Source organism: Colletotrichum graminicola (assembly GCF_000149035.1).
Source record: "Colletotrichum graminicola M1.001 genomic scaffold supercont1.107, whole genome shotgun sequence".
Taxonomy (NCBI): Eukaryota; Fungi; Ascomycota; class Sordariomycetes; order Glomerellales; family Glomerellaceae; genus Colletotrichum; species Colletotrichum graminicola.
In genome coordinates, this window is record NW_007361111.1 from 14,347 (window position 1) to 28,694 (window position 14,348).

The following is a 14,348-nucleotide window of genomic DNA, read 5'->3' on the forward strand; positions in this document are numbered from 1 at the left end:
TGCTTATATTAAGTTAAAGCTAGGCTTATTACTTTTATTAATTTAGAAACGTTTCTACTATTTTCCTTCTGTTAAGATATTAAGACTATCTATATTCTTTTATACTTTAAGCTTAGATTAGTTAGGAAACGTTTCCCCCTACTCTCTACTAAAAATATATTTATCTACAGTAGGGACCTAAAACTCTTAGCCTAGTCCCCCACATACGCGTCGCGTCGCGCTTCTATCGTTACACCCCTCCTTCTTCTAACTCCTTAATTAAGATCAAAAAATAGATAATTTATAGCAACTTTCTTCTCTCTTATCAGGAAATTAAAGCAAAAACCATAAACTATTAAAATTACAGCAGATAGTAATTGTAGCAGTTATAGGAGCTGGCTTTTTATACCGCCAGGCTGCTAAGGTCTTTAGCTGCTCTAAGCATGCTATAACTAATACACTTTACTATTTCTATTAAGACTACACCCTTAAGAGTTAGCCCTAAAAAGGGCGTCTAGAGATTCTATTAAGATAAGATAAAAGGTCTATTATTTACTCTATATAGAATAACTACTAGCAGACGTACTATAACCTTATAAAGGTATAGAAGAATAAAGCTAGCCTTAACACTATTAAGAGGGTTTTAAAGCGTACTAACTTTTAAAAATAGCGTGTAATAAAAAGACTATTTATTACAAAAGAAGCAGCTGCTTAGAGGCTTACTTTTACTTATAAGTAGCTTCTAAAAAGTAAAGAGTTAATAATAGTACACCTATTCTAGTTAATATATCTCTTAAGAGGTTTCTTACTAATTCTTAGCCTTATAGACTTAGTTTTCTAATAAATCTTCTTGTTAGAATAACACCTTATCTCCCTTAGCCTAGGTATTTAGATTACCTTATAAACACTAGGATAAGTAATTTATTAACCTTATAAGTTATATAAAGGCTAATATCTTTATAATAGTCTAAAAAATAGTGTAGAAAAAAGGTTAAAGTAAGCTTACCTTTCTTATAAGAGATTTAACTACTTAGAGGCAAGGATATAGTGTAAATAGCTATATCTTATGCCTTTAAGTAGGGTATCTCCCTAATAGAGATAATATGTATTATTTTATATATAATAATACCCCTATTTATAATACTTCTTTAACTATAGAGTAGCTCTTATAGTAGGGGATTTCCTAGCTTAACTAGCCTCTATACTTACTAGATTTAAACCCTATTAAGCACGTTTAGTAGATAATAAAGAATAACCTATAAAACCTATACCTAGAAGCATTTTCTCTTAAAAAGAACTAATTAGATATTAATTAATTTAAGGAGTAATTAGTAGCAGTATAGGAAGCTATCCCTTAGGAGAAGATCTTAGCTCTTATTTAGTTATTACTAAATTGACTACAGGCTGTTATCTAAGCACAGGGTTAGTATACACAATACTAAAGAGCAAACTTCTAGCTTTATTTTTATTATAGTCTTACTATATAAAGTTAAAATTTTATAGTTTTGTTGTAAGTTAAAGATGGGTATGGAAATGCGGGTGGTTGGTGTAAGTGGGGTTGGGCCGAGACTTTTGGGTTCCTACTGTATTAGCTAAGACTATATTGTTATAGTCTACTGTCTGCTAGACCCTACTGTCACGAGCAGGTCAGGACAACCAACTGCGCCACAAAGCAAAACCTTCGGTAATGATGCGCCTGCATCATTATCTCCTGTTCTGCAATATATAGTCACGTAACCGATCGGGTCGTAACACCTACACTGACCACAAGTGTACAGTACTCTTAGGTTAACATAGGGGTGGCATTGTCAGTTGGTGTTTAGACTCATTGACTACCTACCCACTAATTAGTGAACATAAGTTACAACCATAAGCATATGTTAAACTCTATACCAAGTTCACCACGTTCGCTATTGAACACTTTTAATTAGCCCTGCGGCATGTCATGAAGTGATGACCCAACATAAGTGTCATGGCTACGGGACCGCTATGTTGGCCAAAACAATGGGAAGAGTGCGCAACTCGGATTCGATAGTGGAGTTGTGAGCAAGTACCATTGGCCTAGGTACATAAGGACTTCGTGTCGCGCATATATGAGCTAGTAACAAATTGTTCCCGGCATTGTAGGCTTGTCTAATCATTGGAGTGCAAGTACAGTAAAAGCAAGCACTCCAACGTCATCTTCCAAAGGCCAAATAACATTTCTAAAACCCTAATTCTGCAAGGTAGTACCGACGAGTATCGAAATGCATAGCTATATAGCCCATTGCATAAGCATTCCATATTTCAATATAGGGATGGCTATCCTTCAGGATAGCTAATGTCCGAGTGTAAGCAAGCGCACTTTCCGAAATGGCAGACTCTACCACCTGTAAAGGACTGAGGCCTGAGCAGATTGCTTTCTTGTGTATATAGTTTCTCGTCTCTCCGGCCTTTTCCTCTTTATGAAAACTGCATTTTCTGGGTGAGCTTCTCCTCCATGTAAAACATAGTGGTGAGGATACCTACGACAAGATATCATTCGTCAAGTTAATGAACTTGCCCATCTCTGGCGCCGCGGGCATGAAGCGGGATATATCAGGGCACGCCTCTCTGTAGAAGCAGAAGTATGTGTAAACTTCTGGAAGCCCCTCCTTGTCCCGGAAATAGTACGGCCAGCTGAGAGCATCCTTTGTCAGGGCGATGGTCTGGTACTCTCGGCGGAGTTCGATGGCGTTGGAATTGACGAAAGCTAGCGCCGAGAGCACGATCAGATTGGCCACAACCGGATCGTAGTAGTCCGTCATAGACCTCAGTACACTGGCGAAACACTGCAGGATGGCGCAGGGCTGCGGATCCCCACGGAAAAAGCGCGACTGGAAGTTGTCCAGGTCTGTGCCTAGGTCGGCGTTGAGGTCGTCGATAATGAAGCCGAGCCAGGTGAAGAGGCCAATGTGAAGCTGGGTATTGAAGGGGTGGAGGGGGTACATCTCCTGCAAAGGATGTCAGTCTGCAGAGCTCACTCGTTCACCTTGTGGAAATGCCGGCTCCACGTACCGCGGCTACGGCCAGACCGGCCTCGAATCTCATGTTCGAGCCATCATCCGGGTCGATGTGCACGCCGGCCTGACGACCTCTCTCCAGGAGGGCATCTCGGAGTGCTTCTTGGTCCACCTTTGGGGGCCGGGTATAGTTGATGCACTTGAGATATTCCGAAATGAGGTATGAGAGACGTTGCCGAAGGCATCCGACGGTGGGCGTCACTACTGGCGATTTAGCCATGTCATTGAGTTCCACATCAATAGCAAGTGTTGGCTCGCGCCTTGGTGAAGTAGATGGGTGGACAAGGCCGTCTTTCATCTCAATGGAGAATAACAGGCCAAGTGGTCACAAAGATCGTGCTAGGGCTGTGGGGTGAGTCGGAGCGAACTCTGACCAATCGCTCATAACCAAGACCAAGCTGGCAGTGGCTAGAATCCAAATGCCGCAGTCGGGTAGAGAGCGGAGTTTATACATTGCAGCTCCTGACCCTCTCTCGGAGACTTTGTGGAAGGAGCGTATCGGCGAGGTATTCTAGGAACGTCTTGGCTGTGGCGAAAACCACAAAGGTCAACAGGCTCGCGGACACGCTGGACACCCCGCCGGGAGCTTTCAATACCCCCCTACCAACTGTCAACCCGGTCCAGTCGGTCGACGCTAAGATCCGGGATCTCTCAGGAAGTCACGGGTTGACCGACAAAGCGGTGAGGGGCACGAGTCAAGAAGAGGATCCAGAGGAGAGCGTGAGTCGGTATCTACTGGAGAAACATACTGTATGGTAAGTAACAAGGAGTAAATCTTAATGCTTTCCCATGTAATCATGTCTAGGAGGTTTGAGAGCAGGGGTTTTAACTTCCGATGGGTGTACTCGGTGGTATGCTAACGTTACATAATTAGAAAAATTAGAAAAAGAACCCATCGGCCGGGGCCGGAGTTCCTATTCTCGGGGACAGATAAAAATTCCAGATAGTGACAGAACGTTGACCATAAGATCCTTTGGACAGTGGTTATCCCGCAAGGCCTCACTCAACTCTTGTATTAAGTCAAGTCTCGGCCCACCTTCTTACGGCAACAGTTATTATTTCTCGTCACCTACTGTCTTCTCTGTTCGAGGCTTCCAAAACAACAAGTAACAAAATGTCGACCACGACAGACAACGCTGTCCCAAAGACGGACCGTGGCAGATTCAGCTTCCAACATCGGTGGTTTGAAAGGACCCTCGAGCACTGGGAAGAGCGCACTAGCTCTCTCCGTGGTAAAAAGCTGAGAGTCATGGAAGTCGGCTCCTTCGAAGGTGGCTCCGCGACGTGGATCCTTGACAACCTGATGGACCATCCAGAGTCGACCTTCACCACCATCGACACCTTTGGCGGGAGCATGGAATTCCAAAATGACACGTACAAGGAATTCGACGCATATGACATACCCTCGCTGGAGAAGCGCTTCCGGTCCAACGTGGCAAAATGTCAGCACGCCAACAAGCTGAACATCATCAAGCAGTCGAGCCTCGATGCGCTACCCATGCTGAAGCACCAAGGCGCCCGGTTCGACTTCATCTACATCGACGGATCCCACGTCGCCTTTGATGTTTTGCACGACGCCGTTCTCGCCTGGAACATGCTTGAGGTCGGAGGCACTATCGTCTTTGACGACTACACTTTGGACAGGTATAATGAGGAGAGCTATAACCCGGCTGTCGCGGTCGATTCGCTCATCCGGTGCGCGGCCGCCCATGCGCAAGCTGTCCAGGCGGGGTCTCAGATGTGGGTCAAAAAGGTGCCTGAGCAGTTTCCGCCCACTCTCAACCCCAAGAGGGAACTGATTGTCGAGGACAACTGAGCAGTCAGCTGGGGTAGCAGGCGGGGTAGTAGGGAGAAGTGGCCTGTAACAGTTGTGGATAAAACCGAATGGATGAAATGTCATAGCCACAACTCCGAAAATAGCATGCCCTTTATACCCTCCCTACCTCTCTGCACCCTTCGTACTATGGTATCCGGCCGAAGTTTATGACCCCTGTCAGGTATCTCTCTAATGTTCACCCCCCTACTAATTTAGGTATAGCCAACATTATGGCACTTTTTACCAGCCTGCTAGCCTGCCAGCCGGCTGGCTGGCAACTTTCCCTCCTATCTATTATCTATTACACCTATCACTTATTATCACTATAATTAACTACTAGCTAACTAATATCTATATAAAACACCTATTAGATAGTGACTGTATATAGATACGCACCCTCTTTTTTTAACAGCAGACTTAATAGGCAAGAGATTACTAACCAGACCGGATTTTCTATCTACTAAGTTAAGAATGCTCTTTAGGCTTCTAGTGCCTTAACCTAGCCCTAATCCGGCCGGCCAGGCGCCCTTTCCCACAAGCAAGAGCAACAGCTAGTTAAATATGTAACCTCTTCCTATTAAGGCCAGCTTACTAGCTTCCTCTAGCTATCTCTTATCCTCTTTAATAGGGCCTTTAGTAAGTATATAATCTAGAGCACTCTTTGCTAGCTGGGTTATTGCTAGTACGTCACCTAGCAGAAGCCTATTATTTTAGAGGAAACCTATTAGGCCTAGCTTACCTAGGCTTAAGCCTATATTTACTAGACTATTAATAATTAGATAGGTATCCTATAGACAGACAAGATATAGGTTAATAGTAGCACTTATTAGAAGGTCTATATAACAAGGCAGGCAGATAAAAAGCTAGATCTAATGTGCCTTATCTAGCGCCTATAGTAAGGGAAAGGTTAGATATTTTAGGGCTCTTTTTAAGGTATCTATAAGGGCCCTAGATTAGTATAGGATATAAAGAGATAGGGGACTATAAATACTAATTCCTATTAAGAATATATAGTCCTAGTTATTAATAGATTTATCTACTAGTATTAGTAATCCTAGGGCTAGAGGCTTACCCTTATATAGGATAGAGCCTAGTTATATACAGCCTAGACTATAATAGAGGAATTTGCTAGGCAAGGGATAAAGGTTATTAATTTCCCCCTATACTTACTAGACCTTAACCTAATTAAGCTATATTAGAACTAGGTAAAGGACTATATCTAGATCTATTATAGGTATATCTAAGGGCAGATACCTTACTAGACGTTATATAGGTAGGTTAAAGAGGCTTAGGATGCCCTTCTAGATGACTATTGCGCCTAGCAGCTCTATAGTATGCACGACAGATACTAGGCAGTAATTAATGCGAATAGAGGGCATACGAAATAGTGATTTTTAGCTAGATAGAAGTAAGTAGAAAATGTAGTGGTTTCTGTGTGTGTAGGTCGTTACATCACAGGGGTCATTAACTTACCCCTACCACCCTGTATTCTGCATTCCTTGCTTGGATATAATTAAGCCTAGACCCTAACTATAGCCCTAGCCAAGATCTTAAGCTGTCCCTATTCAAGGTGTAAACTTGTTTACTGGTAAAATGCCAGTGCACTTTTGGTCGGCTGCCAGCGAGAGGTTTTGTGTCACGGCAGCTTCACTTATGACTTTGGCTATACGAGATACCGGCATTCCGGAACGGCCTTCTTACATGCTAACACCTCAACACCTTCTGGGTCGCCTTTCTCACCTGCTTGCTTATTTATGCCATGACTCATACCGTACGTATCATTCATTACTCGTGTATTTCACCTATGTATAGGGCAGTCTTTTCCGCATATCTCTATTTATAGTGCTAGGCCTTTTTTACACCTATTCTCATATGCCCTGCGGTGTGATCTAACCCGTGACATTTTTTTCAGCATTATGCACGGATCTTCTCATATAAGTGTGCTGCTTTCCTAAACAAGTTAGACACTGGTTTTATACATAATACTATGTAGAAAAAACTGTAAACTTACATAGTACATGAGCGAATTAGAAATTCGCTGTCATATCAGGATCAAGGTACATTGGCTTTTTGTGGGCTATGGGTACATACTGTGTAGTACTAGAAGGGGCTTGACTGATACCGAAACCTATGTAAACAAGGTATTCGAGCTTTTCGTCAGCCGATCAAATGTTCAAGACCCTTGCGCGGCCTTCCCGAAAGGCAGTTTTCCCAATGACACGACTCTCACTCGATACTACTAGAGGGACGTCTCGAACATGCGATGCCCTGAGGCATCCCATACACACGTATGTAAAACCAACACCACGGACGGTTAGGTACTTAGGTAATCTCATGCGCATGGGCGATGATCCTCGCATCTTTCACTAGAGACCAAACGCCTCATGAATCGGGAGGCCCTTATTTCCCTCTGCCGATAACCACCGAGTCACCTCTTCAATCTCCTTTGCAAACGAGAGCATCCCGCCCCCAGGACCCCACCCGAGTCCAGCCCCCCTGAGATGTAAGAACACGGTGGTGGTGTAGCCCTTGTCGGCCGACCCAGGACTGCGGCTGCTGGCGCCGGCGGAGACGACGAGCCCGACTCGCGGCTTCTGCACCGACTTCAACATGTCCAGGTTTTCAAACTGCGAGAGCCTAGCATCCTCCTCGGAAGCGTGTGCCGCCTGTGCACTCTCGCCAAGTCCAGGAGCCCAATTGAACATGAGGCTGCCGTGAACCAGAGCCAGCAGCGGCCACGGTCTGTCCTTGGCGTTCGGGTCTTCGAGTCCGTCCATGATGGCCCGCCAGGGCGCCGAGGCGTGTTTGGTCTGGAGCCCCTGCTCCCGCTGCATCCTTCGCAGGAACTGGGAGACTGTTTCCCTCGATTCACTGTCGCATCCCGGCATCTCAACCACGTTAGCCACGATTTGCACGGTTGGCCCCGCCACATCGCTAGCTTCCCACCGCAATAACCCGTCATGGCCCTCTCCCCTGCCGTGGAACTTATCAACCGCAGTAACGGACTGGGGCAGAAAAGGATTGTAGTGGTTCCGCGCGGCTTCGACACTCGAGAACACGGCTACCCTTGATTTAACGCCTGGTGTGCCTCCCGTGGTCGTGTAGCCACTTCTGCGAGCACTTGCTACGGCCACTGCGGCCTTGACGACGGTGGAGATGGATGCCGGCGTGGGTCCTGTGGGATCTGCTCGGCAGCTTGTTATAGAGAAACTGTGTTGCAGTTGATGACTCTCCCTATAATGATCGTCCAACGAGACGTGCATCCAGGATGTCGGGCTCGGCCATAACGCCCCGGCGTCGACGTGTCTGGGCAACGAAGAAAGCCTATCAACGTGCCACCTGACGGATGCCGAAGCCCGCGGAGAGCTGCGCAGAGCGCGATGCAGGTCCAGATAGGATTTGTAGTCCTTATGTTCCGGTAGCTGCGCTTGTATGCTCGCGGCAGCTAATCCACTCGAAGTGAGGCCCGGAGAGGCAGCAAGTGCAACGGCTCGGTCGAGGTCGTCATAAAACAACTGCCCCGAGGAGTGATCGGTGATGGAGTGGTTTCCGGACGTCACCATTGCCACGGTTCCGGTCTCCTCTACGTCGAAGAGCATGACTCTATAGAGCGGCCCAGGGAACGTGTTCTGCGACGGTGGCGGGAAGTGATGGGACTTGGCGGTATCACCAAGTGCGATCTCTTCGACGTCTTTCAAGCAGCGTACAGTGCCGCCATCTTGTATGGCCGAGTCAAAGTATTTCGCCGATGGGCGCATGAAGATGTGGAGCGCTTCGTTTGACTTGGAATTGGCGCTGCGCCAGTCCGCATTCCAAATCATGAACGAGCACATGACGGGATGGTTCAGAAGTGCCGCTTCCAACGCATTGCGGAGTTCCTACATGGACGAAACAACCGTTAGCATGCTGTGCTGTACTGTAGGGATGGAACGCCGAGGCACGAAGCAGCGACGACTTACCCTTTTGGTTGTCGCCTTCGTCGAACTAACGGCCATGTTGAAGTTGATGGTATCGTAAAAGCCACACTGCGCCTGCACAGCATTTGAGTCGTACGCGGGGCAAACGTCCTCGACTTCGTCCCACCCGAAACCGTGGGGTGAAATGGCCTCCAAGACTTGATCTCTGATGGGCTCGTAGAGTTGCGGTTCCAAGCCCAAATCCGACATCTCCTCTCTTGAGGGAGGTTTTCGTGTCTCGATTCTAGCCACGGCGGCCGCTATCCTCTCTTGCCGTCCAGCAAGATGCGTGGTGTCCATGTCCGTCGTCATAGAAGCCGGTTCACAGCCCACCGACAGGCTATGCAGAAGTTCCATCTGCTCCACGAAGGTCGCTGCCTGGGCCATGGCTGCCAACGGGAGCGCAACGCCTGTTTGTCTTCTGATCTTGTCACGGACGCGCATCATGGCGATGCTGTCGATGTACTGCCCCAGAGGTGCGTTGACGTCCATTTCAGATGGAGATCCCAGACCGATGGCCGTCGCCCAGATGGCCTTGACTTGCTCCTCGAGCCGTCCGAGTCCCGAGGATGCGCCCATGGTTGCCGAAGAAGCAGCGCGCGTTTCAAGATGGGCTGCCACAAGCTGCTTTAGCTTGAACTTCTGGATTTTACCTGAAGTCGTTCGGGGGAAGTCCTTTTGACCTAGGTCCTTGAGAGGAATGACCACATCCGGGACGTGCATCATAGTCATATTTTGGAACACAGTTTCTCTGATTGCCTTTGCGACGGCGGCGACTGGTTCATCGCATTTGATTACTACGGCGGGAACCTCACCCGCAATGGTGTCCCTGACCCCAACACTAATCCCTCGTCAGCACTTGATCTGGTAAATCGAGATGGAGGCCAAAAGTCAACGGTGTCAATCTTACGTACACTTGTGGATCAAGAGTGCGGAGGGCAGGGTTCTTCATAAGGACAGCCTCGATGGCGGCAGGGGAAATGTTTTCGCCACCGCGGATGATCCTGTTGGGCAATGGTTAGCGAGAGCAAAGATGAACAAAACATTACACGTCGTCAGCGTCGCACATACATGTCCTTGTACCGTCCAACTATGAAGAGGTCTCCCTTCTCGTCCATTCTTCCCATATCTCCGGTCTGGAACCACACTCTTCTTTTCTCCTTCTCGACGTAGAAGGAAGCTTGTTGCTCATCCCCGATATATCCCCATCGGCCTTCGCGGGATATCATGGGGCCATAGCCGTGGATCTCCCCTGTGACATTTCGAGGAACGATACAGCCCGTGGCAGGATCCACAATCTTGATGCCGTGACCCATCGGTGGCTTTCCCACAGGGACCTCTTCCAGATCGGACCATCTCTCGTGAGAACCTAGATCAGGAAAACTCACAATGCCTGTGCTAGTAACCACGCCTTCGGTACAACCGTAGGCGTTTTCAACTGCTTTGGCCCCGATAACTTTCGTCGCCGCGAGTATTTCCTGTCTGGTTAAAATCATGCCTCCAAAGGTGATGCTGAGCAGCGACTCCAGCGGTGGCTGGCCCTTTTCCATGACTGTCACCAAGGCATGGATCAGAGTCGGCACCAACAGCGTGTGCGTGATGCGTTCTCGGCGGAGAGTAGACAGCAGCGCCTCGGGCGTGGAGAAAGCCGGGCCCGGGAAGACTAGGGTTGCGCCACGGCCGTGTGCGGTTTGAATACAGGTCCAGCCGTTACCATGGTTGTTTGGCAAAATGCTGCAAATCCTTGAGCCAGGCTGTGGAAGGAGGTGTGGTGGTGAAAGCAGTAGTCGGCTATTGGTGTAAGTGTTCAAGACAGAGTGACGGCAAAACAAGCCCTTGGGCCTGCTCGTTGAACCGCTTGTGCTATTTCCACATCAGTATCACCCAGACATCAAAAGACCTTGTTGTCCTGGGTAAACATACAAGAGTACGATGCCAGCTTGGGCGTGGTCCTTGCATTCTAGGCCGGCAAGTAGAGTGTCCAGGCACAAATCGCCGCTGCCACCGACATCGAGCGCACTGATCAGATCATCAAGACGAAGCCAGCCTTCTCTTATCTTGGACCCAGAAGCCAAGATTTTGATACTGCGAGGCCCAAGGATGCTCGCGTCCAGCTCGTCGACGTCTCTGGCCACGTCAGCGTCGGCTGCGTAGACGAACCTCGGATAACGGCCGTCTGGGGCAAGGGCAAGAGCCGTCCTCAGCATGTGGGCCGCCTCATCTCGATTCTTCAGTGTCAAAGGGTTCAACGGTGTCAAAGTGCAGCCCATCGCGACAGATGCCCAAGCTGCAAGCACAAAGTCGGCCCCGTTCCGGAGGAAGGTGATGACCGGAGTCCCTGGGCCGAGCTCCTCCAGCAGCCCGGCATCTGCGGCCATGGAACTTTTGGCGAGGACGAGCTTAAGAATGGCTTGGGCGACGGTCTGGAAGGTCCAGCGAAGGTAAGGCGGCGGTTCGTCCGTGACACTGCAGTCTTCTGGACCGGGCAGATCAGTACTGGGAAAACCAAACAGATTGTGCGACTGATGGGTGCACACCAGAGCCAATTCTTTTGGGTGGTTTCTGATGGCTGAACGAAAACCGTCCCAGACGTCAGGCACTCCGGAAAGATCGAGAGGTGGACCTTCGGCCTCACTGAGACACGCTGAGGCTGACATTGAGGCACTCATGTTTGGTTTACTGATGTTCGGAGGGTATGCAAAGTGATTGGAGAGGTGATTCTTGCTGAACGCGCGGTGTATGTGTTCCACGTACGTTGTATAGGGTAGGGCGATGGCTGTACCTAGTTCAAGAGGCACCCATGACACCACTCTGTTAAGGAGTTCCTGGGCTGAGTTTATTTCCGGAAGCAAGGCCACTTACCGCTCTAGTGATACTGATTTAGTCTCGTGCCTGCATGACCGGCGAGCCCGTCCCGCACAGTGAAAAAAAGTCAAAACCACTCGGCATGACTCGGTGAGAAATCTTGGCCAAGTGGGATCACATCTCTCTTCTTCCCTTGGGTATCTACCTAGCAGGGGGGGTGGTTTTCAAGGAGGTGTTCGTCCCTAGTTGCTCATCCGAAGAACGCATTGTTCTCCAGAGCCCCCGGTCTCTGTATGTACTTGGTTTTAATAACCTGCGGACCCTTCCACACATCCGCCCCTTTTCCTTGGTTCCTTTGACATGTTCCGTCCGACTTTGCCTGGATCCGAACATGACTTCATTCACATCTCAATCCGTACACTTTCTTCCTCTGGGACTTATCAGCCGTCTATTCTGCGTGGTCGCTTTTTCTTACTTGGTCATCGCGACCGTAAGATCATGTGTCCGCCTGTGGCACTTACCCGGCCCCTTTCTCTGTTCGCTCTCGTATTGGCCAATGTTTAGAATCCGCTGTTACGGGTCTCGCGCGTTTTCCGAATATGCCAGGCTCACTGCCCAGTACGGCAAGCTTGTTCGCATAGGTCCCAACGACCTGATCACGTCCGACCCGGTCCTCATCAGACGCATGTCGGCGGCCAAGTCGACATACGAACGCAGTAGCTGGTACAAGGCAACGCGCTTGGACCCGTACCATGATATGATGGGCAGCGTGCTCGACAAGTCAGTCCACCACTCCTTGAGGACGAAATTGTCACCGGGCTACTTGGGAAAGGACATTCCGGGGCTGGAAGCTAGCATCGACGCGGGGATCGCCGAACTCGTGGACTTGATTCGCCAAAAGCACACCCAGGTCTCGGGAACTCCAGATTCAAGGCCGGTCGATTTCGGCCGCCTCGCGGACCTCTATGCTATGGATGCGCGGTCAAGGATGTCATTTGGTCGTGCCATCGGGCTACTGCAGAAAGATACAGATATCTTTGGACTGATTAGGACGTCAAACCTAGCGATAGATGTTCTGCAGTTCTTTACGGATATTCCTGCGCTGCAAATGATTTTCACGTCGAATTTCGTTTTGGGCTTGCTTGGTCCTAAGCCGACCGACGTGAGTGGTTTCGGAAAGATCATGGGGTGAGTTACCTCCTTGGAGGTGAAATCCCAACGCCAAACGCTCTGGTGTCTTTTATCATGACCATGTTTGACCGGAATGGACTGCAGACTTGCCCAACAGCACGTTGTAACCCGGTTCGACCCTGACGCAAAAGACGAGCCAGACCTACTTGTAAGCTGCTGAAGATATCAACATGAACAGAGCGATGTGATTTGTTCTGGCTGTTTACACGTTTTACAGGGATCTTTTCTTCGCCGCGGGCTTGATCGACGCTCAGCCCAGTCTGAGATCATGTTTCCAATGGTTGCCGGTTCAGATACAGCAGCGAAAGCCATCAAGTGGACAATGCAATACCTCCTCTGGAGCCCCTCTACCTATGAATCTCTCGAGAAGGAGATCATGGTGGCGATTTCGGATGGAGCCATTTCAGAGCCTATCACTAACGCCGAGGCCCAGAAACTGCCCCTTCTCCAGGTAAGCCCAAGTAATAGGGAGCAACTCTGCAGATGCAACAAAGCCACTGGGCTTTTCCGATAACACGTGTGCTCACAGGCTGTCATTTACGAGGCTCTCCGTGTGCATCCGCCGTTCACTGGTCTGTTGATGAAACAGGTCGGCCCCGAAGGGGACATGTACGAGGGCAAATTCCTTCCTCCAGGGACAAGAGTCGGGCACGACACGTGGTCGGCCACGCACGATAAACAGTTGTTCGGAGAGGACGCCGATACGTTCAGGCCTGAGCGATGGCTCGAAGCAGATGCGGCCATGGCCAAAGAGTGGAAGCAACGGACGGAGCTGGTCTTTGGCACCGGCCGATGGCAGTGCGCGGGCAAAGCAGTGGCCCTCATAGAGCTGAACAAGATCTTTGTCGAGGTGAGTTTATCAGGTTGAGGGCCTGCACTACCGTTTGGATCATCCAAATCTCTAACATCAGTGTCAGCTTATTCGCAATTTTGAGTTTTTGCCGACAACTGCCGCCATGTCTGCTGTGATAAGAGATCGGGGGAGTAGGTTTACCCAAGTCGCAATCTCATAGGATGGGGGGGATCTAGATTGCAGTTTGTTGGAGCAAAGTTTCCCTCCAATCGAGGTACGTCTCCAAGGTGGTCCCTCTCGAGGTCGCTCAGGTACATGATGGTGTCCAAGTATCAACACAATAGAAGGTTTCTAGATAGAAACACGACAGATGCCATGGAGGTTTTTCAGATACTAAACTACCATAGTATCGGGACTGCCACTTGATTCATTTCTACCAAAAGGGTAAAGACCCATCATGCCCCCTACTTATACTTCTCGCTCCAATCGGTACATGACGAAGCGTCATTCACGTCATGTGTTTTTACCTCCTACCACCACTACAACCATCATATCAAGCAATGCCGTAATTTCCTCTAGTGGTTCTGGTGCGTCCGTACGGAGCTGTATAGTGAGCAATGCGATAACAGTACAGTCCGGCCCCATAAATCTTCGGCCGAGGCCTCCGAGCTCCCTTTCCATCTGACGTACCGGCCCGGGCCCGGGAGATACAGGACTAGTAGTAAGAGCTATCGGTAGCCCCACTTGGTCCTTTCCTCTGGGATGTC

At 49.0% G+C, this 14,348-nt stretch overlaps 4 protein-coding genes across 4 annotated transcripts; 2 read left to right on the forward strand and 2 right to left on the reverse strand.

The window, feature by feature from the left end:
• Window positions 1-2,483: 2,483 nt before the first annotated feature.
• GLRG_11695 (longiborneol synthase) lies at window positions 2,484-3,318 on the reverse strand (the record flags this gene model as incomplete). The annotated part of the gene is made up of 2 exons (XM_008102379.1): window positions 2,484-2,951; window positions 3,016-3,318. 2 exons carry the CDS (start codon window positions 3,316-3,318, stop codon window positions 2,484-2,486), a joined length of 771 nt encoding a protein of 256 aa, XP_008100570.1.
• Window positions 3,319-4,134: 816 nt separating this feature from the next.
• On the forward strand, window positions 4,135-4,836 carry GLRG_11696 (SAM-dependent methyltransferase; the record flags this gene model as incomplete). The annotated part of the gene is made up of 1 exon (XM_008102380.1): window positions 4,135-4,836. The coding sequence occupies one exon, from the start codon at window positions 4,135-4,137 to the stop codon at window positions 4,834-4,836; it is 702 nt and encodes a 233-aa protein (XP_008100571.1).
• Window positions 4,837-7,202: 2,366 nt separating this feature from the next.
• Window positions 7,203-11,461, reverse strand: GLRG_11697 (AMP-binding enzyme; the record flags this gene model as incomplete). Its single annotated transcript, XM_008102381.1, has 5 exons — window positions 7,203-8,714; window positions 8,796-9,633; window positions 9,707-9,796; window positions 9,864-10,655; window positions 10,716-11,461. The coding sequence occupies 5 exons, from the start codon at window positions 11,459-11,461 to the stop codon at window positions 7,203-7,205; spliced, it is 3,978 nt and encodes a 1,325-aa protein (XP_008100572.1).
• A 527-nt stretch (window positions 11,462-11,988) lies between these two features.
• GLRG_11698 (benzoate 4-monooxygenase cytochrome P450) lies at window positions 11,989-13,656 on the forward strand (the record flags this gene model as incomplete). Its single annotated transcript, XM_008102382.1, has 4 exons — window positions 11,989-12,785; window positions 12,873-12,936; window positions 13,006-13,239; window positions 13,318-13,656. 4 exons carry the CDS (start codon window positions 11,989-11,991, stop codon window positions 13,654-13,656), a joined length of 1,434 nt encoding a protein of 477 aa, XP_008100573.1.
• Between the last annotated feature and the right edge of the window lie 692 nt (window positions 13,657-14,348).